Source organism: Hemicordylus capensis, chromosome 8, assembly GCF_027244095.1.
Source record: "Hemicordylus capensis ecotype Gifberg chromosome 8, rHemCap1.1.pri, whole genome shotgun sequence".
Classification (NCBI taxonomy): Eukaryota; Metazoa; Chordata; class Lepidosauria; order Squamata; family Cordylidae; genus Hemicordylus; species Hemicordylus capensis.
In genome coordinates, this window is record NC_069664.1 from 14,188,137 (window position 1) to 14,203,577 (window position 15,441).

General features: G+C 47.7%; 1 protein-coding gene across 2 annotated transcripts in view; it reads left to right on the forward strand.

Annotated features, from left to right (window-relative positions):
- The first annotated feature begins 1,184 nt into the window (after positions 1-1,184).
- LOC128333867 (G protein-coupled receptor kinase 5-like) overlaps positions 1,185-15,441 on the forward strand; it is a 107,039-nt gene continuing 92,782 nt past the window's right edge. Inside the window, exon 1 of one of the 2 annotated variants that reach the window (XM_053269902.1) lies at positions 1,185-2,055. In XM_053269902.1, coding sequence (XP_053125877.1) covers positions 2,004-2,055 — 52 coding nt within the window. In that variant the 5' untranslated portion in view covers positions 1,185-2,003. The remainder of the gene's footprint in view (positions 2,056-15,441) is intronic. The other variant, XM_053269901.1, reaches the window with a different exon arrangement.

Here is a 15,441-nt window from a genome sequence, read left to right on the forward strand (position 1 = left end):
TGATTGATGATGATGGAGCCTAGAGCTAGTATAACTCTAGGCAGCAGCTGAGGAGTTCGAGAACCAAGTTGCTCTAGGCCACATGTTGCTCTAGGCTCATTTTTCATCACTGCTTGTTCTGCAGGGTAGAAAATGAGATTTCTCTCTCCCCCCTTCTCCTATTTAGTGTGTATACACAGACAAGACTACAGTTCCTATCATCTGAGTTGTAGTCCAAGAGTTTGAGAACCTCAAGTTGGGTGGTTGGGCTGAGTACCCTGATTTAGTACTCGGTTTTGATATATCAGGAAAGTGGGAGATGGTTTGTTTGGAGGTTGACTAGAAGAGGCAGTGTATTCTAGTGGTTTGGAGGCTTATTTTTTAAATTGATTTTTACATTTATATCCTTCTCTTCTTCCAAGGAGCCTAGAGCAGCGTACGTAATGATTATCATCACAACAACCCTGTGAGGTAGGGTAGTCTGAGAGACGGTCACTGGCCCAGAGTTGCCCATTGAGTGTCATCATGGCTGCATGGGGATTTGAACTCGAACCACTACTTTGCGTGGGCTAGGAGAGAGTATGCTGGACACCAGCCTGGAGAGAGATTAAGCACCAGATCCTTGCTTACCGGGGCCATGCTGAGCCAATCACACTCTCAGTCCGGCCAGCCACTCTACCTCCCGGGGTTGTTGTGAGGATTTTATTATTATTATTATTATTCTATCCCGCTCTTCCTCCAAGGATCCCAGAGCGGTGTACTACATACTTAAGTTTCTCTTTCACAACAGCCCTGTGAAGTAGGCTAGGCTGAGAGAGAAGTGACTGGCCCAGAGTCACCCAGCTAGTATCATGGCTGAATGGGGATTTGAACTCGGGTCTCCCCTGTCCTAGTCCAGCACTCTAGCCACTACAAGAACCACGTGGCATGAAAAAAAAAATCAACCAGGAAGCCAGGACGGTGCAGTTCAGCTTCTGTCGATTAATCCTGGCCATGAAATGGGATCGGTGGTAGAGAAACTCCTGCATCTTCACAGCCCAAGAGAGAGTCGCGAGCAAACTACATTTCCCAGAATGCACTCGACAGTCCTTTAAGTTTGGTGGGTTTGGTGTTTTTTTTTTTAAGAAGGTGGGCAAAGGAGGTTACATAACTCCTAGAACGTTGACACCTCTGCGCCCCGCCCTCTGGGGTGACGTCACGGGCCCGGAGCCCCGCCCCGGGGGAACGTTTTGAAGCCTGTTTCGGATTGCTACAGTAGTCTCGCTCGCTTCCATGCGATTTCCTGCTGCCGTTTGGGGGAGGACGGGTTCCCGCGGTCGCCTTTCCCCTCCCCGCAGGGGGAGGGGGGCTGGATTTTTTCCCCCCTCTAGTGTTTATTTTTTGCCCCCCTAACTAACCCTGGCTGGGGCAGCTCGAGCCCCCCCCCTAACCTGAGCCCGGGCATCAAGCGCTGGACTTCAGCTCTCCACCCCCCCCTCCCCGCTCCGATCCTTGGGCATGCTGCTCTGCAGAGGGGGTTGAGGGAGCTTTTTCTCAGCACCGCCGACACCCCCCCCCCCAAAGCGAACAACCGGAGAGGATATTCACCCGCCTCCTTCCAGGGTGTGTGCGGAGGCAGCGGCGGCGGAGGGGGGGGGGCCTCGGCGGCGGCGTTAAGGGGTCCCCTCTCTGCCTGCCTTGCATTGCGGCTGCTGTCACTCCCAGGAAAAAGGTCTTGCCCTCTTCCTCGATCCCGTCTTGCATCGCCTTGGTTTCTCCGTGGCAAGAGGAGATATTTTAATCTTTTAAAAAAGACAAACCTGCTGGGGTTTCTGCTACTTGATCTCGCGTGCTGGCGACTTTTTACTTACCTAGGAGGGGGAAAAATAGTCTTGCAGCTTGAGCTCGGAGGAAACAGTTGCGCCTTAAAAAAAAAAAAAAAAATCGCTTTCCCTACATCTTTTTCCCCCCAATGATTTTTTAATTATTTTTATTCGGGGTTTGCCTTTTCCTGACCGCAGCATCCACCAAGCTGGAGGAGCATTATGGAGCTGGAGAACATTGTAGCCAATACAGTCTTGCTGAAAGCCAGAGAAGGTAAGAGAGATCTCCAGGCGCCGTTCTTTTCTGCCTGCCTGCCTGGGGTAGTAGGAAGGAGGCGGCATCTTTTTCGAACTAGCATAATGGTTTTAGCAGAAAGAAAGTTGGGGGCTGCGCATCCGGTATCTGGCCATTGCAAAAGGGTCTGCTGCTGGATTTTCCTGGATTGCCAGAGAAAGGGGCTTTCTCCCAAGGGTGTGTGTGTGTGTGTGTGTGTGTGTGTGTGTGTGTGTAGACACAGGCCCACGGATTGCATACATATCTAGCCTACACTTCCTCCAAGGATGCCTGCTCAGGGATATAGGAAACTGCCTTTTACTGAGTCAGACTGTTGGTCTTTCTAGTGGAGAACTGTCTACACTGACTGGCAGCAGCTTGCCAGGGTTCCAGGCAGGAGTCTTTCCCAGCCCTTCCTGGAGAGACAAATATTATTAATAGGATGGATATCTATATACTGCTTTGCAACCACAATCACAAATATTTATATACTCCTTTTCAACAAAAGTTTCCAAAGTGGTTCACATAAATAATAAACAAATAAGATGGATCTCTGACCCCAAAGGGCTCATAATCTAAAAAGAAATATAAGATAGACGCCAGCAGCAGTCACGGGAGGTACTGTGCTGGGGGTGGATAGGGCCAGTTACTCTTTCCCCTGCTAAATAAAGAGAATCCCCACGTTAAGAGGTGCCTCTTTGAAAAGGTTCCCAAGGTAGGGTGTGTGTGTGTGTGTATATATATGAAGGTTCCCTGTCCCCCAAAGGGCTCACATTCTAAAAAAAGAAACATAAGATTGACACCAGCAACAGCCACTGGAAGGATGCTGTGCTGGGGATGGATAGGGCCAGTTGCTCTCCCCTTGCTCAATAAAGAGAATCACCCCTTTACAAAGGTGCCTCTTTGCTTGGTTTGCAGAGGGGTGAACCTGGAACCTCCTGCATACAAAGCAGATACTCTTCCACCAAGATATGGCCCTATTTCCTAAAGGGAATATCTAACAGCAGACAGCACTCACATGTAGTCACCCATTCAGATGCAAACCAAGGTGAACCCTGCTTAGCAAAGGGGGTTATTCACACTTCTTGTAGTAGAAAAGGCACAGATACTTAGGAAACGGCCTCAAACAGAGTCAGACCATTGATCCATCTAGTTCTGTGCTGACTGGCAGCAGCTTCTCTAAGGTTTCAGGTACAAGTCTTGCCTACCTGGGGGTGCCAGGGATTAAACCTGGGACCTTCTGCATGCAAAGCAGATGCTCCACCACTGAGGTATGGCCCCAGTATCTTACTGCAGACAATGCTCACTTGTAGTTGCCCATCCTGCTTTCTGCCACCTATATCTGTGGGACAAGCCCTGCTTAGTAGGTTAGGTGCAGATGGAAAGTGAACGGGCCAAGGTTACCCAGTGATCTTTGTGGCAAAGTGCAGATTTGAACCCAGGGCTTCCTGGCCCTAGTCCAGCACTCGAACCACTACACCACCTTGGTAAGAGTGGAGGGCAGCATCGTGAAGTCCACCTGTCTAGAGCAGATCTCGAGATCAGGGTGAGTCAGACTGCTTTTAAGGTCACCAAATGAAAGGGACATTTTCAGTTGGCAATGGCCCTGTTCAGACAGTGTTGTACGAGTTTGCAGATGTCTGTGTACTAGTACATGTGTTACTGTGAATGACTGTACCAAGTACCTGCATTGTAAGGATCGGAAGTAAAGTGCTGTATTTGCATAGGGTGTGAATAACTCTATCATTGTGATTGTACACTGCGCAACCGTAGCACCAGTGTTGAACAAAATGTGTGGATGGGGCTAATGTCATGATTCAGCAGTAAGTCCCACTGAGTTCAGAGGTGCTTTCTCCCTAGGAAGTCTGCGTAAGACTGCCCCCTAGAGGCAGAATGCTCATTTATACTTGTAAAGTAAAGTGTGCCATCAAGTCGATTTCGACTCCTGGCGCTCACAGAGCCCTGTGGTTTTCTTTGGTAGAATACAGGAGAGGTTTACCATTGCCTCCTCCCATGCAGTATGAGAAGATGCCTTTCAGTATCTTTCTATATCGCTGCAGCTCGATATAGTACCAGCAGGGATTCGAACCGGCAACCTTCTGCTTGTTAGTTAAGTATTTCCCCACTGCGCCACTGGATAGGGGCGTTATTTCAGCTCTTGGTTTTCTTCTTGAGTTGCATTTCTTTGTTTGAGATGGGACACGAAATCTTGTCTTGTGGGTTATGCCTAAGGTGCAGTCTCTCCACCTGAGTATTTCATGTGACCAATGCAAATCTTTAATCCGTTTTATTGGGGCATTATAAGGAAGAAATATGCAAAATGCGAGATCTCCTAAAAGCAGGACATGCATCAGTAAGAATTTTGCTTTTTATACTGAACGCCTTTTGCAAATAATAAGGAAGTGTACCTCTTTTTGGTGCCGAAATGGCATACTACTTGCTTTCCCATATGTTCCCAAGTTGGAACGGCTTGGGGCATTGGAGGGCGGGTGTGTTACAGTAATACAGACCCACAAGTCAGATGCCTATGGTACTGATCAATGTCCGAAGAGGCTCAGTGTGCCAGGGGATCTGTTTTGTGCTTAGTAAATAAATGTTTCCAAGCTTTGTTCCAGCATGCTTAAATATGGCTTTAAAACAAAAATAGGGTGGTTGTCAAAGATGGAGATTCCAGAGAGCTCTGCAGATAGAAAGGACTAGGAATGTGCATAAAACTGGCTGGCCGGTTTGGTTCGAGTCCAAACTGGACCCGAACCAGACTGGGCCAATTCAGTTCTTCACCCCCACGAAACACCCACCCACCCCCCAATTCGGGGGAAGTTCGCAATCTTTTTTCTTTTAAAAATGTTTAAAAATTTTTTAAGATCACGAACCCCCACACCATATAGCTGGGGAGTGGGGGTTTTTGGTTTGCTATCAGACCGTCGAACCAAACAGGTTTGATGTCAAACCTGTTTGCACATCCCTAGAAAGGACTGCATTGCTGTTCAAATGACAACTTCATGTTTAAACCAGAAGCTTGCTACTTCTGCTCACATCTCTTTCGCTCTCTGGAACTTTAGGAGAAGTGGGAGGAACTCCTGCAGGGCCCTTCAGCGGGCACAATAAAAGCAAAACCTAGAGCAGAGCAAAATGGAAAGAAAAATATTTCTCTCTGCGTTGGTGTGCTAGAGGTAGGCCTCTCCGCGAGACGAGGCCAAACCAATATGGAGATCTGATCCTACATGAGTGGAGTTGGTGGTGGTCCTACTGAGTCAGGTCATTGATTCACAGCCCAGTGTTGTCTGCTACACTGACTGGCAGCAGCTCTACAGAGTCTCTGTTGCAGAGGAGGAGATCTAGTCTTGTGGTAGCGAGCACAGATGTTTCCCTTTGCTAAGCAGGGTCCACCTTGGTTTGCATTTGGAAGGGAGACTACATGTGGATGCTGTAAGACATTCCTCTTAGTGGACAGGGCCATAGCTCAGTGGAAGAGCATCTGCATGCTCGCGCATGCCGAAGCTCCCAGGTTCACTCCTTGGTAGCATCTCCGGGTAGGACTGGGAGATACTCCTGCCTGTAATGTTGAAGAGCTGCTGCCGGTCAGTGTTGACAGTACTGAGCTGGAGGGACCAATGGTCGGACTCGGTGTAAGGTAGCTTCCTATGTTTCTTATGTTTCACAAGTAGCTGCTCTTTAAGTGGAGTTGAGAGATGCCAGGAATTCAACCTGGGGCTTCCTACAAACAGAATATTGCTTCTGCCCTCGCATGCTGAGAAGGCTTTTGTTGCTATTGAGTTCGTCCCATAGCACAACGGACCTGCTGGTACATCGGGAACCATCTCTTGGTCCCTGGAATGAATGAAGCACACACGAGAGATGAAGTTCAGTGATGAAATACTGGTTGTCCCTACATAACCCTTTTAGAAAGAGGGGGAAAAAAACTGTAGTTCCTGAATTCCTAAACCCTGTGTAATTGGGTTTGAGGCCTCTCCGGATGACTAGCTTGGTTGGGAGTTGAAGCCATAAACTCTGTCTAGTTACAACCCACCCAAACAAGGAACTAATTTTCCAGGTTTGAAAGCCGCTGTCCCTGGAAAGCCACAGCTAATCCAGATGGCAGGCATGTTGGTCGCAAGAGGGTTGGCTGAATATGTGATTCAAGTACAGAGCCACAGCAAAATATTGCCGTATAGTTGTTGGGGGTGCATGTCTTACCTGTGCATGAGGCTGGAGGTAGCCTGCAGATATGCTGGCTTCACAAAAATCTGGAAAAAGGGGAGGAAAACAAAGTACTTTTTCACACAACGCGTGATCCACTTGTGGAACTCTCTGCCACAGGATGTGGTGACAGCCAACAACCTGGATGGCTTGAAGAGGGGTTTGGTAAACTTCATGGAGGAGAGGACTTTTAATGGCTACTAGTCGGAGGGCTATAGGCCACCTCCAGCCTCAGAGGCAGGATGCCTCTGAGTACCAGTTGCAAGGGAGCAGCAGCAGGAGAGAGGGCTCATCCCACACCTGCCAGACAAGCTAGACCTATCTCATTTGACTAGTAAACATATTGGAGTTCTTCCTTCCTTGCATCGAGCAACCCGAAGGAGAAAAGGGTGGGTGGGTGGGGAAGGTATGATTTTTTAAAAAAAACTACAAGTGGGTCCCATCTGGCAGTTTGGGATTAAACTGGGTTTTGAGTTTGCAGAGATTAAGTGTGACTGGATTAGAGTTTCTGTTTAATCCTTCATTCAGCCTAAGAGTGAATGGCAACTCTTCACCATAAGAGGTGCCATCCCTGAACAGAGCAAAGGTCCCTCTAATCCTGTATTCTGCTTTCAACAGCGGTCAGCATGATGCCTGTGGAAGCTCACAAGTAGTGCATGATCATGCTGGTCATGCCTGCTTTGTCCTCACCATCTGATACTCAGGTATACTGTCACTGAACATGGAGGCCCAAATTAGCTGTCATAACTAACAGCTATAAAATAGCGATTCCCCACAAATGCTGATTTTACATTCACTGCATCTAGACGTTTGTTTCTCCCCCACCCCACCCCTCTTTCCCTTTCCCCGAACTGGTTTCTCTCCGATTCTGAAATATATGATTGAAGCCATCAAAGCTCGAGGGTATCACCTGGATCTTGTGGCAGTGAATCTGTGCAACCGTCAACAGTGCATCCTACGATGAAGTGCTTCTTTTCGTTGGCCCTGAATATACTGCCGATCCGTTTCAACCATATTGAGACAGTCACTACCATCACACCACTTGCATAGAGCAACATGGGGGCAAAGCAAAGAAGCTACTGAATTACCACTGAAGGGGCAGAGAAGACAATGCAGAAATACTTTAATGCTGACCTTGAGTGCACTAAATTACTGCTCTTTGAACAGGTTCGTGTGAGGGGTCATCAGAACACAGGAAGCCGCCTTCTACTGAGTCAGACCCTTGGTCTGTCATGCTCAGTATTGTCTACACTGACTGGCAGCAGCTCTCTAAAGTTTCAGGAAGGAGTCTCTTCCTGGCCCTACCTTCAGATGTTGCCAAGGAGTGAACCTGGGACCTTCTACATGCCAGCATGCAGATGCTCTTTCAGTGAGCTGCAGCCCTATCCATCAAGGGGAGCACTTTTATTATTATTGACTTGACAGCACTTGACAGAGCTCACATTTTATTGTTAAATTTATATACCGCCTTTCATTAAAAACAACCCGAAGGCATGTAGTCTCCTATCCAAATGCAGACCAAGATAGATCCTGCTTAGCAAAGGTGACAATTCATGCTTGCTACCACAAGCCGAACTCCCCGGCTGACCAGCTCCCTACAGACCTTGAAAGGTAGAGTTAGACAGAGGCACATCATCATCTAGCACGGGGTTCCCAACCTTAGTCCCCAGGTCATATTGGACTACAACTCCCATCATCTCCTAAGCCCACTGTAGCTGGGGATGATGGGAGTTGTAATCCAACATCTAAGGATCCAAGGTTGGGAATCCCTCTGATTGCATAAACTACTGCAAGCAAGAAAAGCATCTTCTTGTCTTGTACAATGCGTCATCAACAGGTACAATGCGTCGTCGAGTCGGTGTGGACTCCTGGCTCCCACAGAGTCCTGTGATTTTCTTTTGGTAGAATACAGGAGGAGTTTACCATTGCCTCCTCCTGCACAGTATGAGCTGATGCCTTTCAGCATCTTCCTAGATCGCTGCTGCCTGCTTATTTAGCTGTCTGCAAATGATGACTCCAGAACAGGGCCATCCTCCAAAAAAGTGAGCTGATTAATTGCATGAGTTTTAGCTGACTAATTTGTTAACAGAGACCATTTGCATGTGAGTAAAAACCAGCTGTTCTGAATCAGGCAGCGAGTGCTCCATGGGGCAGCAGCTTCGGGTCCCCCCCCCCCACTGGCATAGCCCCATCTGACTGCTGCCATTTGTTGTTGCTGCCCCCACTTTCTCTCTCCTGCCGCCCCAGTTCTGGGCTCGTCGTCGTTTCTCCTTAGGCACCCCCCAATGAAGGAGGCAAAGCAGACAAGCTGGTCTTGAAGTAGCAGCGGTGATGAGGAGAGGAGAGCTGGTCTCGTGGTAGCAAGCGTGAATTGTCCCCTGTGCTGAGCAGAGTTTGCCCTGGTTTGCATTTGAAGGGGAGCCTGCATGTGTGAGCACTGGAAGATATCCCCCTGAGGGGGTTGGAGCCACTCTGGGAAGAGCATCTGCTTGCTTGCATGCAGAAGGTCCCTCCCTGGCAGCATCTCCAGGAGAGGGCTGAGAGAGATTCCTGCCTGCCTGCAACCTTGGAGAGTCCGCTGCCAGTCTGGGTAGAGAATGCTGAGCTAGATGGACCAGTGGTCTGACGCAGTAGAAGGCAGGTTCCTGTGAGACACAGTTGGTGGGACAAACCTGGATACCTGTGGCCTGCAAGAGCAGCAGTGGGAAGGCAGAGGGCATCCCGGAAAGTGAGGCCTATGAGGGCAAGAGGGACAGAAGGCCGGGCCTATATGGGGTGGCGCACTTCCCCTCGCCTCAGGTAGCAAAAGGAACCCCCTATGAGGTACGCTAGCTGTACCCTGTAGGAGGACATGCCAGTTTCCACTAAAGGTTCAAGATGGGAGTAGGAGAGCCCATCTAGAAATTTAACCATGGTGCCTAGACTAGGATGTTCAAAGCTAGAGTTGTTTGCCCCAGACAATCCTGTTTCTCTTTGTTTATTACATTTATGTCCAGTTCTTCCTCCCAGAAGCTCAGAGTACATGCTTATTTTCATCCCCACAACAACCCTGTGAGGTAGGTGCGGCTGAGAGATACCTCACACTGACCCAGAGTCACCCAGTGAGTTTCCTGGTTGAATGGGGATTCTAACTCGGATCTTCCCGGTCCTAGTTGAACACTCATCCACTATGTTATACTGGCTCTAAGTATGTAATTTGTAAAGGAGATAAAGGGAAGCCCATTTACTTTCCCCTTCCTAATGTCTGCCATGAAGTCCAGTAATTGTGTCAAGGGTGCATTATCCAGCTCCAAAAGTTTTGGGGGTTGGTTCTTATACTCAAAGAAAAATGGTCAAGGCCTGGTTCAAGAGATAGAGGCAGTGCCTGCAAAAATCAGGAAGCAGGAATTTTTTTTTTAAAAAAAAATCATGCATATTTCCCTCTGCTCTCCAGTGAACAGTTACGTGTATACAGGCTCATTTCAGATGAGCATGTTGTGGTTGGGAGAAGGGCCTGTCGGCCAATCCCAATTTCTCCATCCCAGCCACCTAATAAGTCACAGAATTCCGACAGAGCTCGAAAGGAACCTTCGAGGGCTCATATTCCAGCTCGGGGTAGGAATCTGCTATGGCATCCTTGACGGACAGACGGGTCCAGCCTCTGTTTGAAAATGTCCAGCGAAGGAGAGCCTACCACTGTATTAGGCTGATAGTTCCACTGTTATACTACAGCTAGGAAATTCTCCCTAATGCCTCGCCTAAATCTGCTTCTTTGTAATGTTAAGCCATGGGTTCTAGTACTGCTCTCGGGAGCAAGCTGACTTTTTCTTCTGTCTCTCTTGCTAGTTTCTAGTTTCTAACCTCTGCTAACTGGGCAAAGAGGTACCTTTTTAATGTGGTGATTCTCTTTATTTAGCAGTGGGGGAGCAGCTGACCCTATCCAACCCACACAGCATCCCTCCAGTGGCTGTTGCTGGTGTCTGTCTTATGGTTTCTTTTTAGACTGTGAGCCCTTTGGAGACAGGGATCTGTCTCTGTCTGTCCGTGTCTCTGTCTGTCCGTGTCTCTGTCTGTCCGTGTCTCTGTCTGTCTCTTTCTCTGTCTCTTTGTAAACTTTTGTTGAAAAGCAGCATATAAATATGTGTTGGTGTTTGTGATTCATTCCAATTGCAAGCATTATAGGGTCCCCCCCCCCAACAAGCATCTTCGTCTCCAGCCTGTGTTTCGAGTGCCACACCATTTTGTATGTGAAATTATGGCTGCCATGAGAATAACTACAAGGTGTTACTGGATACACTGGGAACCCTTATTTAACCTCAATAGTATAGAATTGAGGGGGAAGGAATGGATTAGCCAGCTTACACATAACACTTCCTTTCCTAAATCTTAGCATTTACTGCCGGCTTCATACAGGATGGCAAACTTCTGAACTGCAGCTGCTGCAGGACTTTTCTAAAGTGTGGCTTGAAATGCCTAGAATGAGAATAAGATAATAAACCCTAAAGGCTTCTGACTCGATGGGGTGGGGGGAATTTTGTGCTGGTCTTATTAGTCTAGTAAAGTGGCTTTGTATTTTAGATTGGTATTTGTCTACCTTTTCTCTCTGGGTTTCTCTTTTGCTTTCTTTATTTCACCTGGAGTTGCCACATGTCCAGGATTGGCCTGGCCAAGCCAAGAATCAGGTGTACTGTTCAAGATGTAGGAAAAATCACCCTGTGTCACCCTAGACACACAACCTCCAGGAATTTGAGCAAGAAGATTGTTTTAATGCATTTTGCCTATTTTCCTGGTGCCTCTCTCCAGACATTATAGCGACATGGCATCAGTGTTTTAAAGCCCCATACTCTTATCCTCCCCCTGGCACCAGTGCTGCTGACTGACTAGACGGGCTCTCTGTATAGGTCTCAGGAAACCCCTTCCTTTCCTTTCTGGATCATCTCTAGAATTAGAGTAATAATGGGCCTCTGGGTTTAACTGGGGAGTATATGGAGAGAGCCCCGTCTCTAGTGGCAATGTTGAGATCTGTGGAGATAACAAAGAGCTTGGACACCATGTTGAGCTGAAATATAAACTAACTTTAACCTTCCCTTTCCAAACTTTCCCTTTCTCCCCACACAGTGCCACCTAGTGATCCTGAACTATCTATGTACTATCTATCCATATATTTCTCTAAGGTGTACCCGTCGCTAATCCCATGCGTGGCAGATCTCGCGAGAGTTTGTGAGCGAGTTGCCGGCAGGGGAAGAGGAAAGCGGCGGCACAGGTGGGTGAGGCGGAGGATAATTAATTAATTATGATCAGTTAAAAACATAAAGGAGAAACCAAACTGCCTGAACAACCGCCTCATCCTCATACCCATTGAATGGTATGAGCCCTGCTAACTGGGCAAAGAGGCACCTTTTTAACGTGGTGATTCTCTTTATTTAGCAGGGGGAGAGTAACTGGTCCTATCCATCCCCAGCACAGCATCCCTCCAGTGACTGTTGCTGGTGTCTATCTTATGTTAGATTAAGAGCCCTTTGAGGTCAGAGATCCATCTTATTTATTTATTTGTTATTTCTCTATGTAAATCGCTTTGGAAACATTTGTTGAAAAGCGGTATATAAATATTTGTTGTTGTTGCTGCTGCTTGTGACTATATCTTAAATGCAAGGTTTCTCATTGAGCCTAGGAGTCTGGGGCATACTTTTAAAATCTGTTGAGGCGTTGTGAGTATAATATTGAGACAGAAAATATCATATATATTGTGAGGATGGATATAAGAATGGGGAAAATTTCCCTATGGATTTCTTACAGTTGTAGCTGAGACATTAGGCCCATTTACACTTTATGTTTGACAACAAGTGTACACAGGTACAGATAGATACACAGGTGCTGTCATTCACACAAACACATGTGCAAGAGTACAGAAAGCTATACACTTGTACAGCATTAATGTTGGGATTGGCCTATTGCCAGAACTGGCAACTGGAGGGCTGAAATTGTGCCGATTCAGTCTAAGAGAATGAAACATAGGAAGCTACCATATACTGAGTAAGACCATAGGTCCATCTCGCTCAATATTGTCTACACAGACTGGCAGAAGCTTCTCCACGGTTGCAGGCAGGAGTCTCTCTCAGCCCTATCTTGGATATGCTGCCAGGGAGGGTACTTGGAATTTAGATGTTCTTCCCAGAGTGGCTCCATCCCCTAAGGGGAATATCTTACAGTGCTCACAATTCTGGTCTCCCTTTCATATGCAACCAGGATGGACCCTGCTTAGCTGAGGGGACAAGTCATGCTCTCTTCCCCACAAGACCAGCTCTCTTGGTGTTCTCCTTTTATTTCTTCTTCTTCTTCCAAGCCGTGAGCTTGCTTCAAATCATCAGGATCACATATATTATTTTAAATTTTTTGTAAACCGCCTACAGATTGTTTTAATACAAGGCAGTATAAATATTTAATGATAATTAAAATAAATGAAGGGCAGCAGCCTAGTAAAGAACTATATGCATCAATAACTTTGGGGTAGCTGTTTCCAAGCGTTTGCTTATTTCTCTGTGTGTTTGATGCTGTTTATTTCTGTAGCACTTTGACATGGCTGGATAGCAAAACTTGAATCAAGAAGTTGGGAACGAGCAAAATTGATGGTCCCATTCAAACATCGTAGCCAGACGGTGACATACAGGAGGGCTTCTTTATTCGCGGGGTTCCTTTCCTGCCTATCTCTGTGGATAACAAAACCGCGAATAAAGAAACCGTAACCCTATGGAGATTGCGGAGTGAGGTTCCTAAGCACACTGAAGTGTGCTGAAAGTCACAAGAAAAAGCAGTGGGAAGCAGAAATAAGCAAAGTGCCTTGCTCTCCTGCAATGCCCCCCACTTTCAAATCCTCCAACTTCTGTTCCTTTTTTGAGGTTCTTGGGGGTGGAGAGGCAGGAAAGAGCCACAAAATGGCTTGGACCTACGAAATGATGTCAGAACTGGTTATTTACGGCCACCCTATTTTCGTCCTGCGAACAAAGAAACTGGGTCTCTATGACCCAACCACGGATATGTGAAGCTGTGGGTGCTGGGACCACGGATAATGAGGGCCACCTGTACTCTGCAGGTTTTCTGCACCCCGATTCCTTCCTGCACTTCATAGGAACATAGGAAGCTGCCATATCCTGCCATAAGCTGACAGTGTCAGACCATTGGTCTATCTAGCTCAGTATTGCCTTCACAGATTGGCAGTGGCTCCTCCAAGGTTGCAGGCAGGAATCTCTCTCAGCCCTATCCTGGAGTTGCTGCCAGGGAGGGAACTTGGAACCTTCCCAGAATGGCCCCATCCCCTAAGGGGAATATCTTGCAGTGTTCACACTTCTAGTCTCCCATTCATATGCAACCAGGGCAGACCCTGCTTAGCTAAGGGGACAAGTCATGCTTGCTACCACAAATCCAGCTCTCCTACACGTCCTGGTCTACAGAAGTGAACTAACCCCATAATGCACTGGGAAGGGTAAGTCTCTCCCAGAGGCATTCTTACCCCTGGACGTCTGGGCCGAAGTCCAGGGCCTCCACACCCCCTGGGGACCCCCAACTCTTCTTTAGTCTGTCCCGGGTGGTGTGGTTGCTGTGCTGCTGGCCTGTGCTGTGCCAGGCGGATGAGCATGACCTCTGCTTTAGAGACAGAATGGGGAGTGGGGAAAGAAAGATGTGGGATGGGGATATGTCAAGTTGCGTGTCGAAATGTTCGTGCGAATGCACACGTGCATAAATAGACCTGCTTTCTAATCTTACATGCTGGTGAGTTCAGTTGCTGTTTGTGCCCTCAAGAACCCACGGGTTAAAAATACCTCAAGTGTTTGTGTGTAGGGGGATGATGCTTAATTTGCAGCATGTGGGGGGCAGGGGGTGGGCTCCAAAGACCTTTAGGTCCAGGTTCCAGAATTACCTAGGAGCACCTCTGGTCCCTCCTGGTGCACAAATTAGCTAGGCGGCTCCTAAATAAATTGTGCAGGGGGAGGGGTCAGTAACGGGGGCTGTTTGCTGCCATTTGGGGGAAATTATTTATTTACTATTTGTTTTATTTATTATTTCTCTGTGTAAACCGCCCTGAACCATTTCTGGAAGGGCGGTATAGAAATCGAATGAATGAATGGAATTAAGTGTGCCACCACATTAAAAATGTTGGAAACATGTTATCAGGCCACACAGATCTGTTCTCATAGGTGCAGCTCCCCGTCTAAGCATCTGAGGAGTGCTTTTCTGCCCCTGCCCTAAAATTAAATGAGGATTTTCTCCTTGAGCGTTCCTTCTGTCTCCAACCCTGTGTTGGCAGTCACTAGTTCAGCGGTGATGGGGGGGTTGCTATTCTTGCTGGTGCCTTTACATCTCCTTTGTCTTAAATTTAGAAACGGACCCAGGAGAATCTATTGATTGAATAGGAAGCTGCCATATACAGAGTCAGACCATGGGTCTATCTAGCTGAACCAGGGCTGCTCAACTTCGGCCCTCCTGCAGATGTTGGCCAACAACTCCCATAATCCCTGGCTTTGGCCACTGTGGCTGGGAATTATGGGAGTTGTAGACCCCAAACAGCTGGTGAGAGGTGGGGAGTTGATCAGGCCGGAGCTGAGTTTTGTCTACAGTCTCTGTAACTGTCATAGTCTCTGTAACTGGCCACCTCTCTGCAGGATTCCAGGCAGTGGTTTTTCTCAGCCTGACCTGAAGATGCTGCTAGGGTTTGAACCCGAGGCTTGCTAAATGCAAAGCAGAGACTCTTCCACTGAGCTTCAGTCCTTCCCAGGCCATTGCATCTTTTCAGAAGTTAAACTCCCAGCACCTATGAGCATTTGAAGAGGGTGTGAGGGAGGGAGGGTGGAGGAGAGAGGAGGAAGGTCTCGCCTCTGCAGCGTTTCCTTTCTTGTGGTGGCCTCCGTGCAAATGTGCTCTGCGTGTATAGCTGTGCCGGTATTGTGAAAATGCACCCTCCGGGAGCTTCTCTCTAGGGAGCAAGTTTGTTTGATGTAACAGAGGAGAGAATGCTTTGCCATTTGGGGCACACACACACACACACACCTCGCCATGCTCCAGGGTAGCAGTTTTATTTTACATTCAACCGCTTGTCTGCTTTTGCGGGTCACCTTGGCAGACAGGTTTCATGTATTGGTTTGTACAGGGGTGGGGGGAAGGTCTCCCCGGCCACCTCAAAATAAATAAACACGGACATTTCAGTGATGCAGG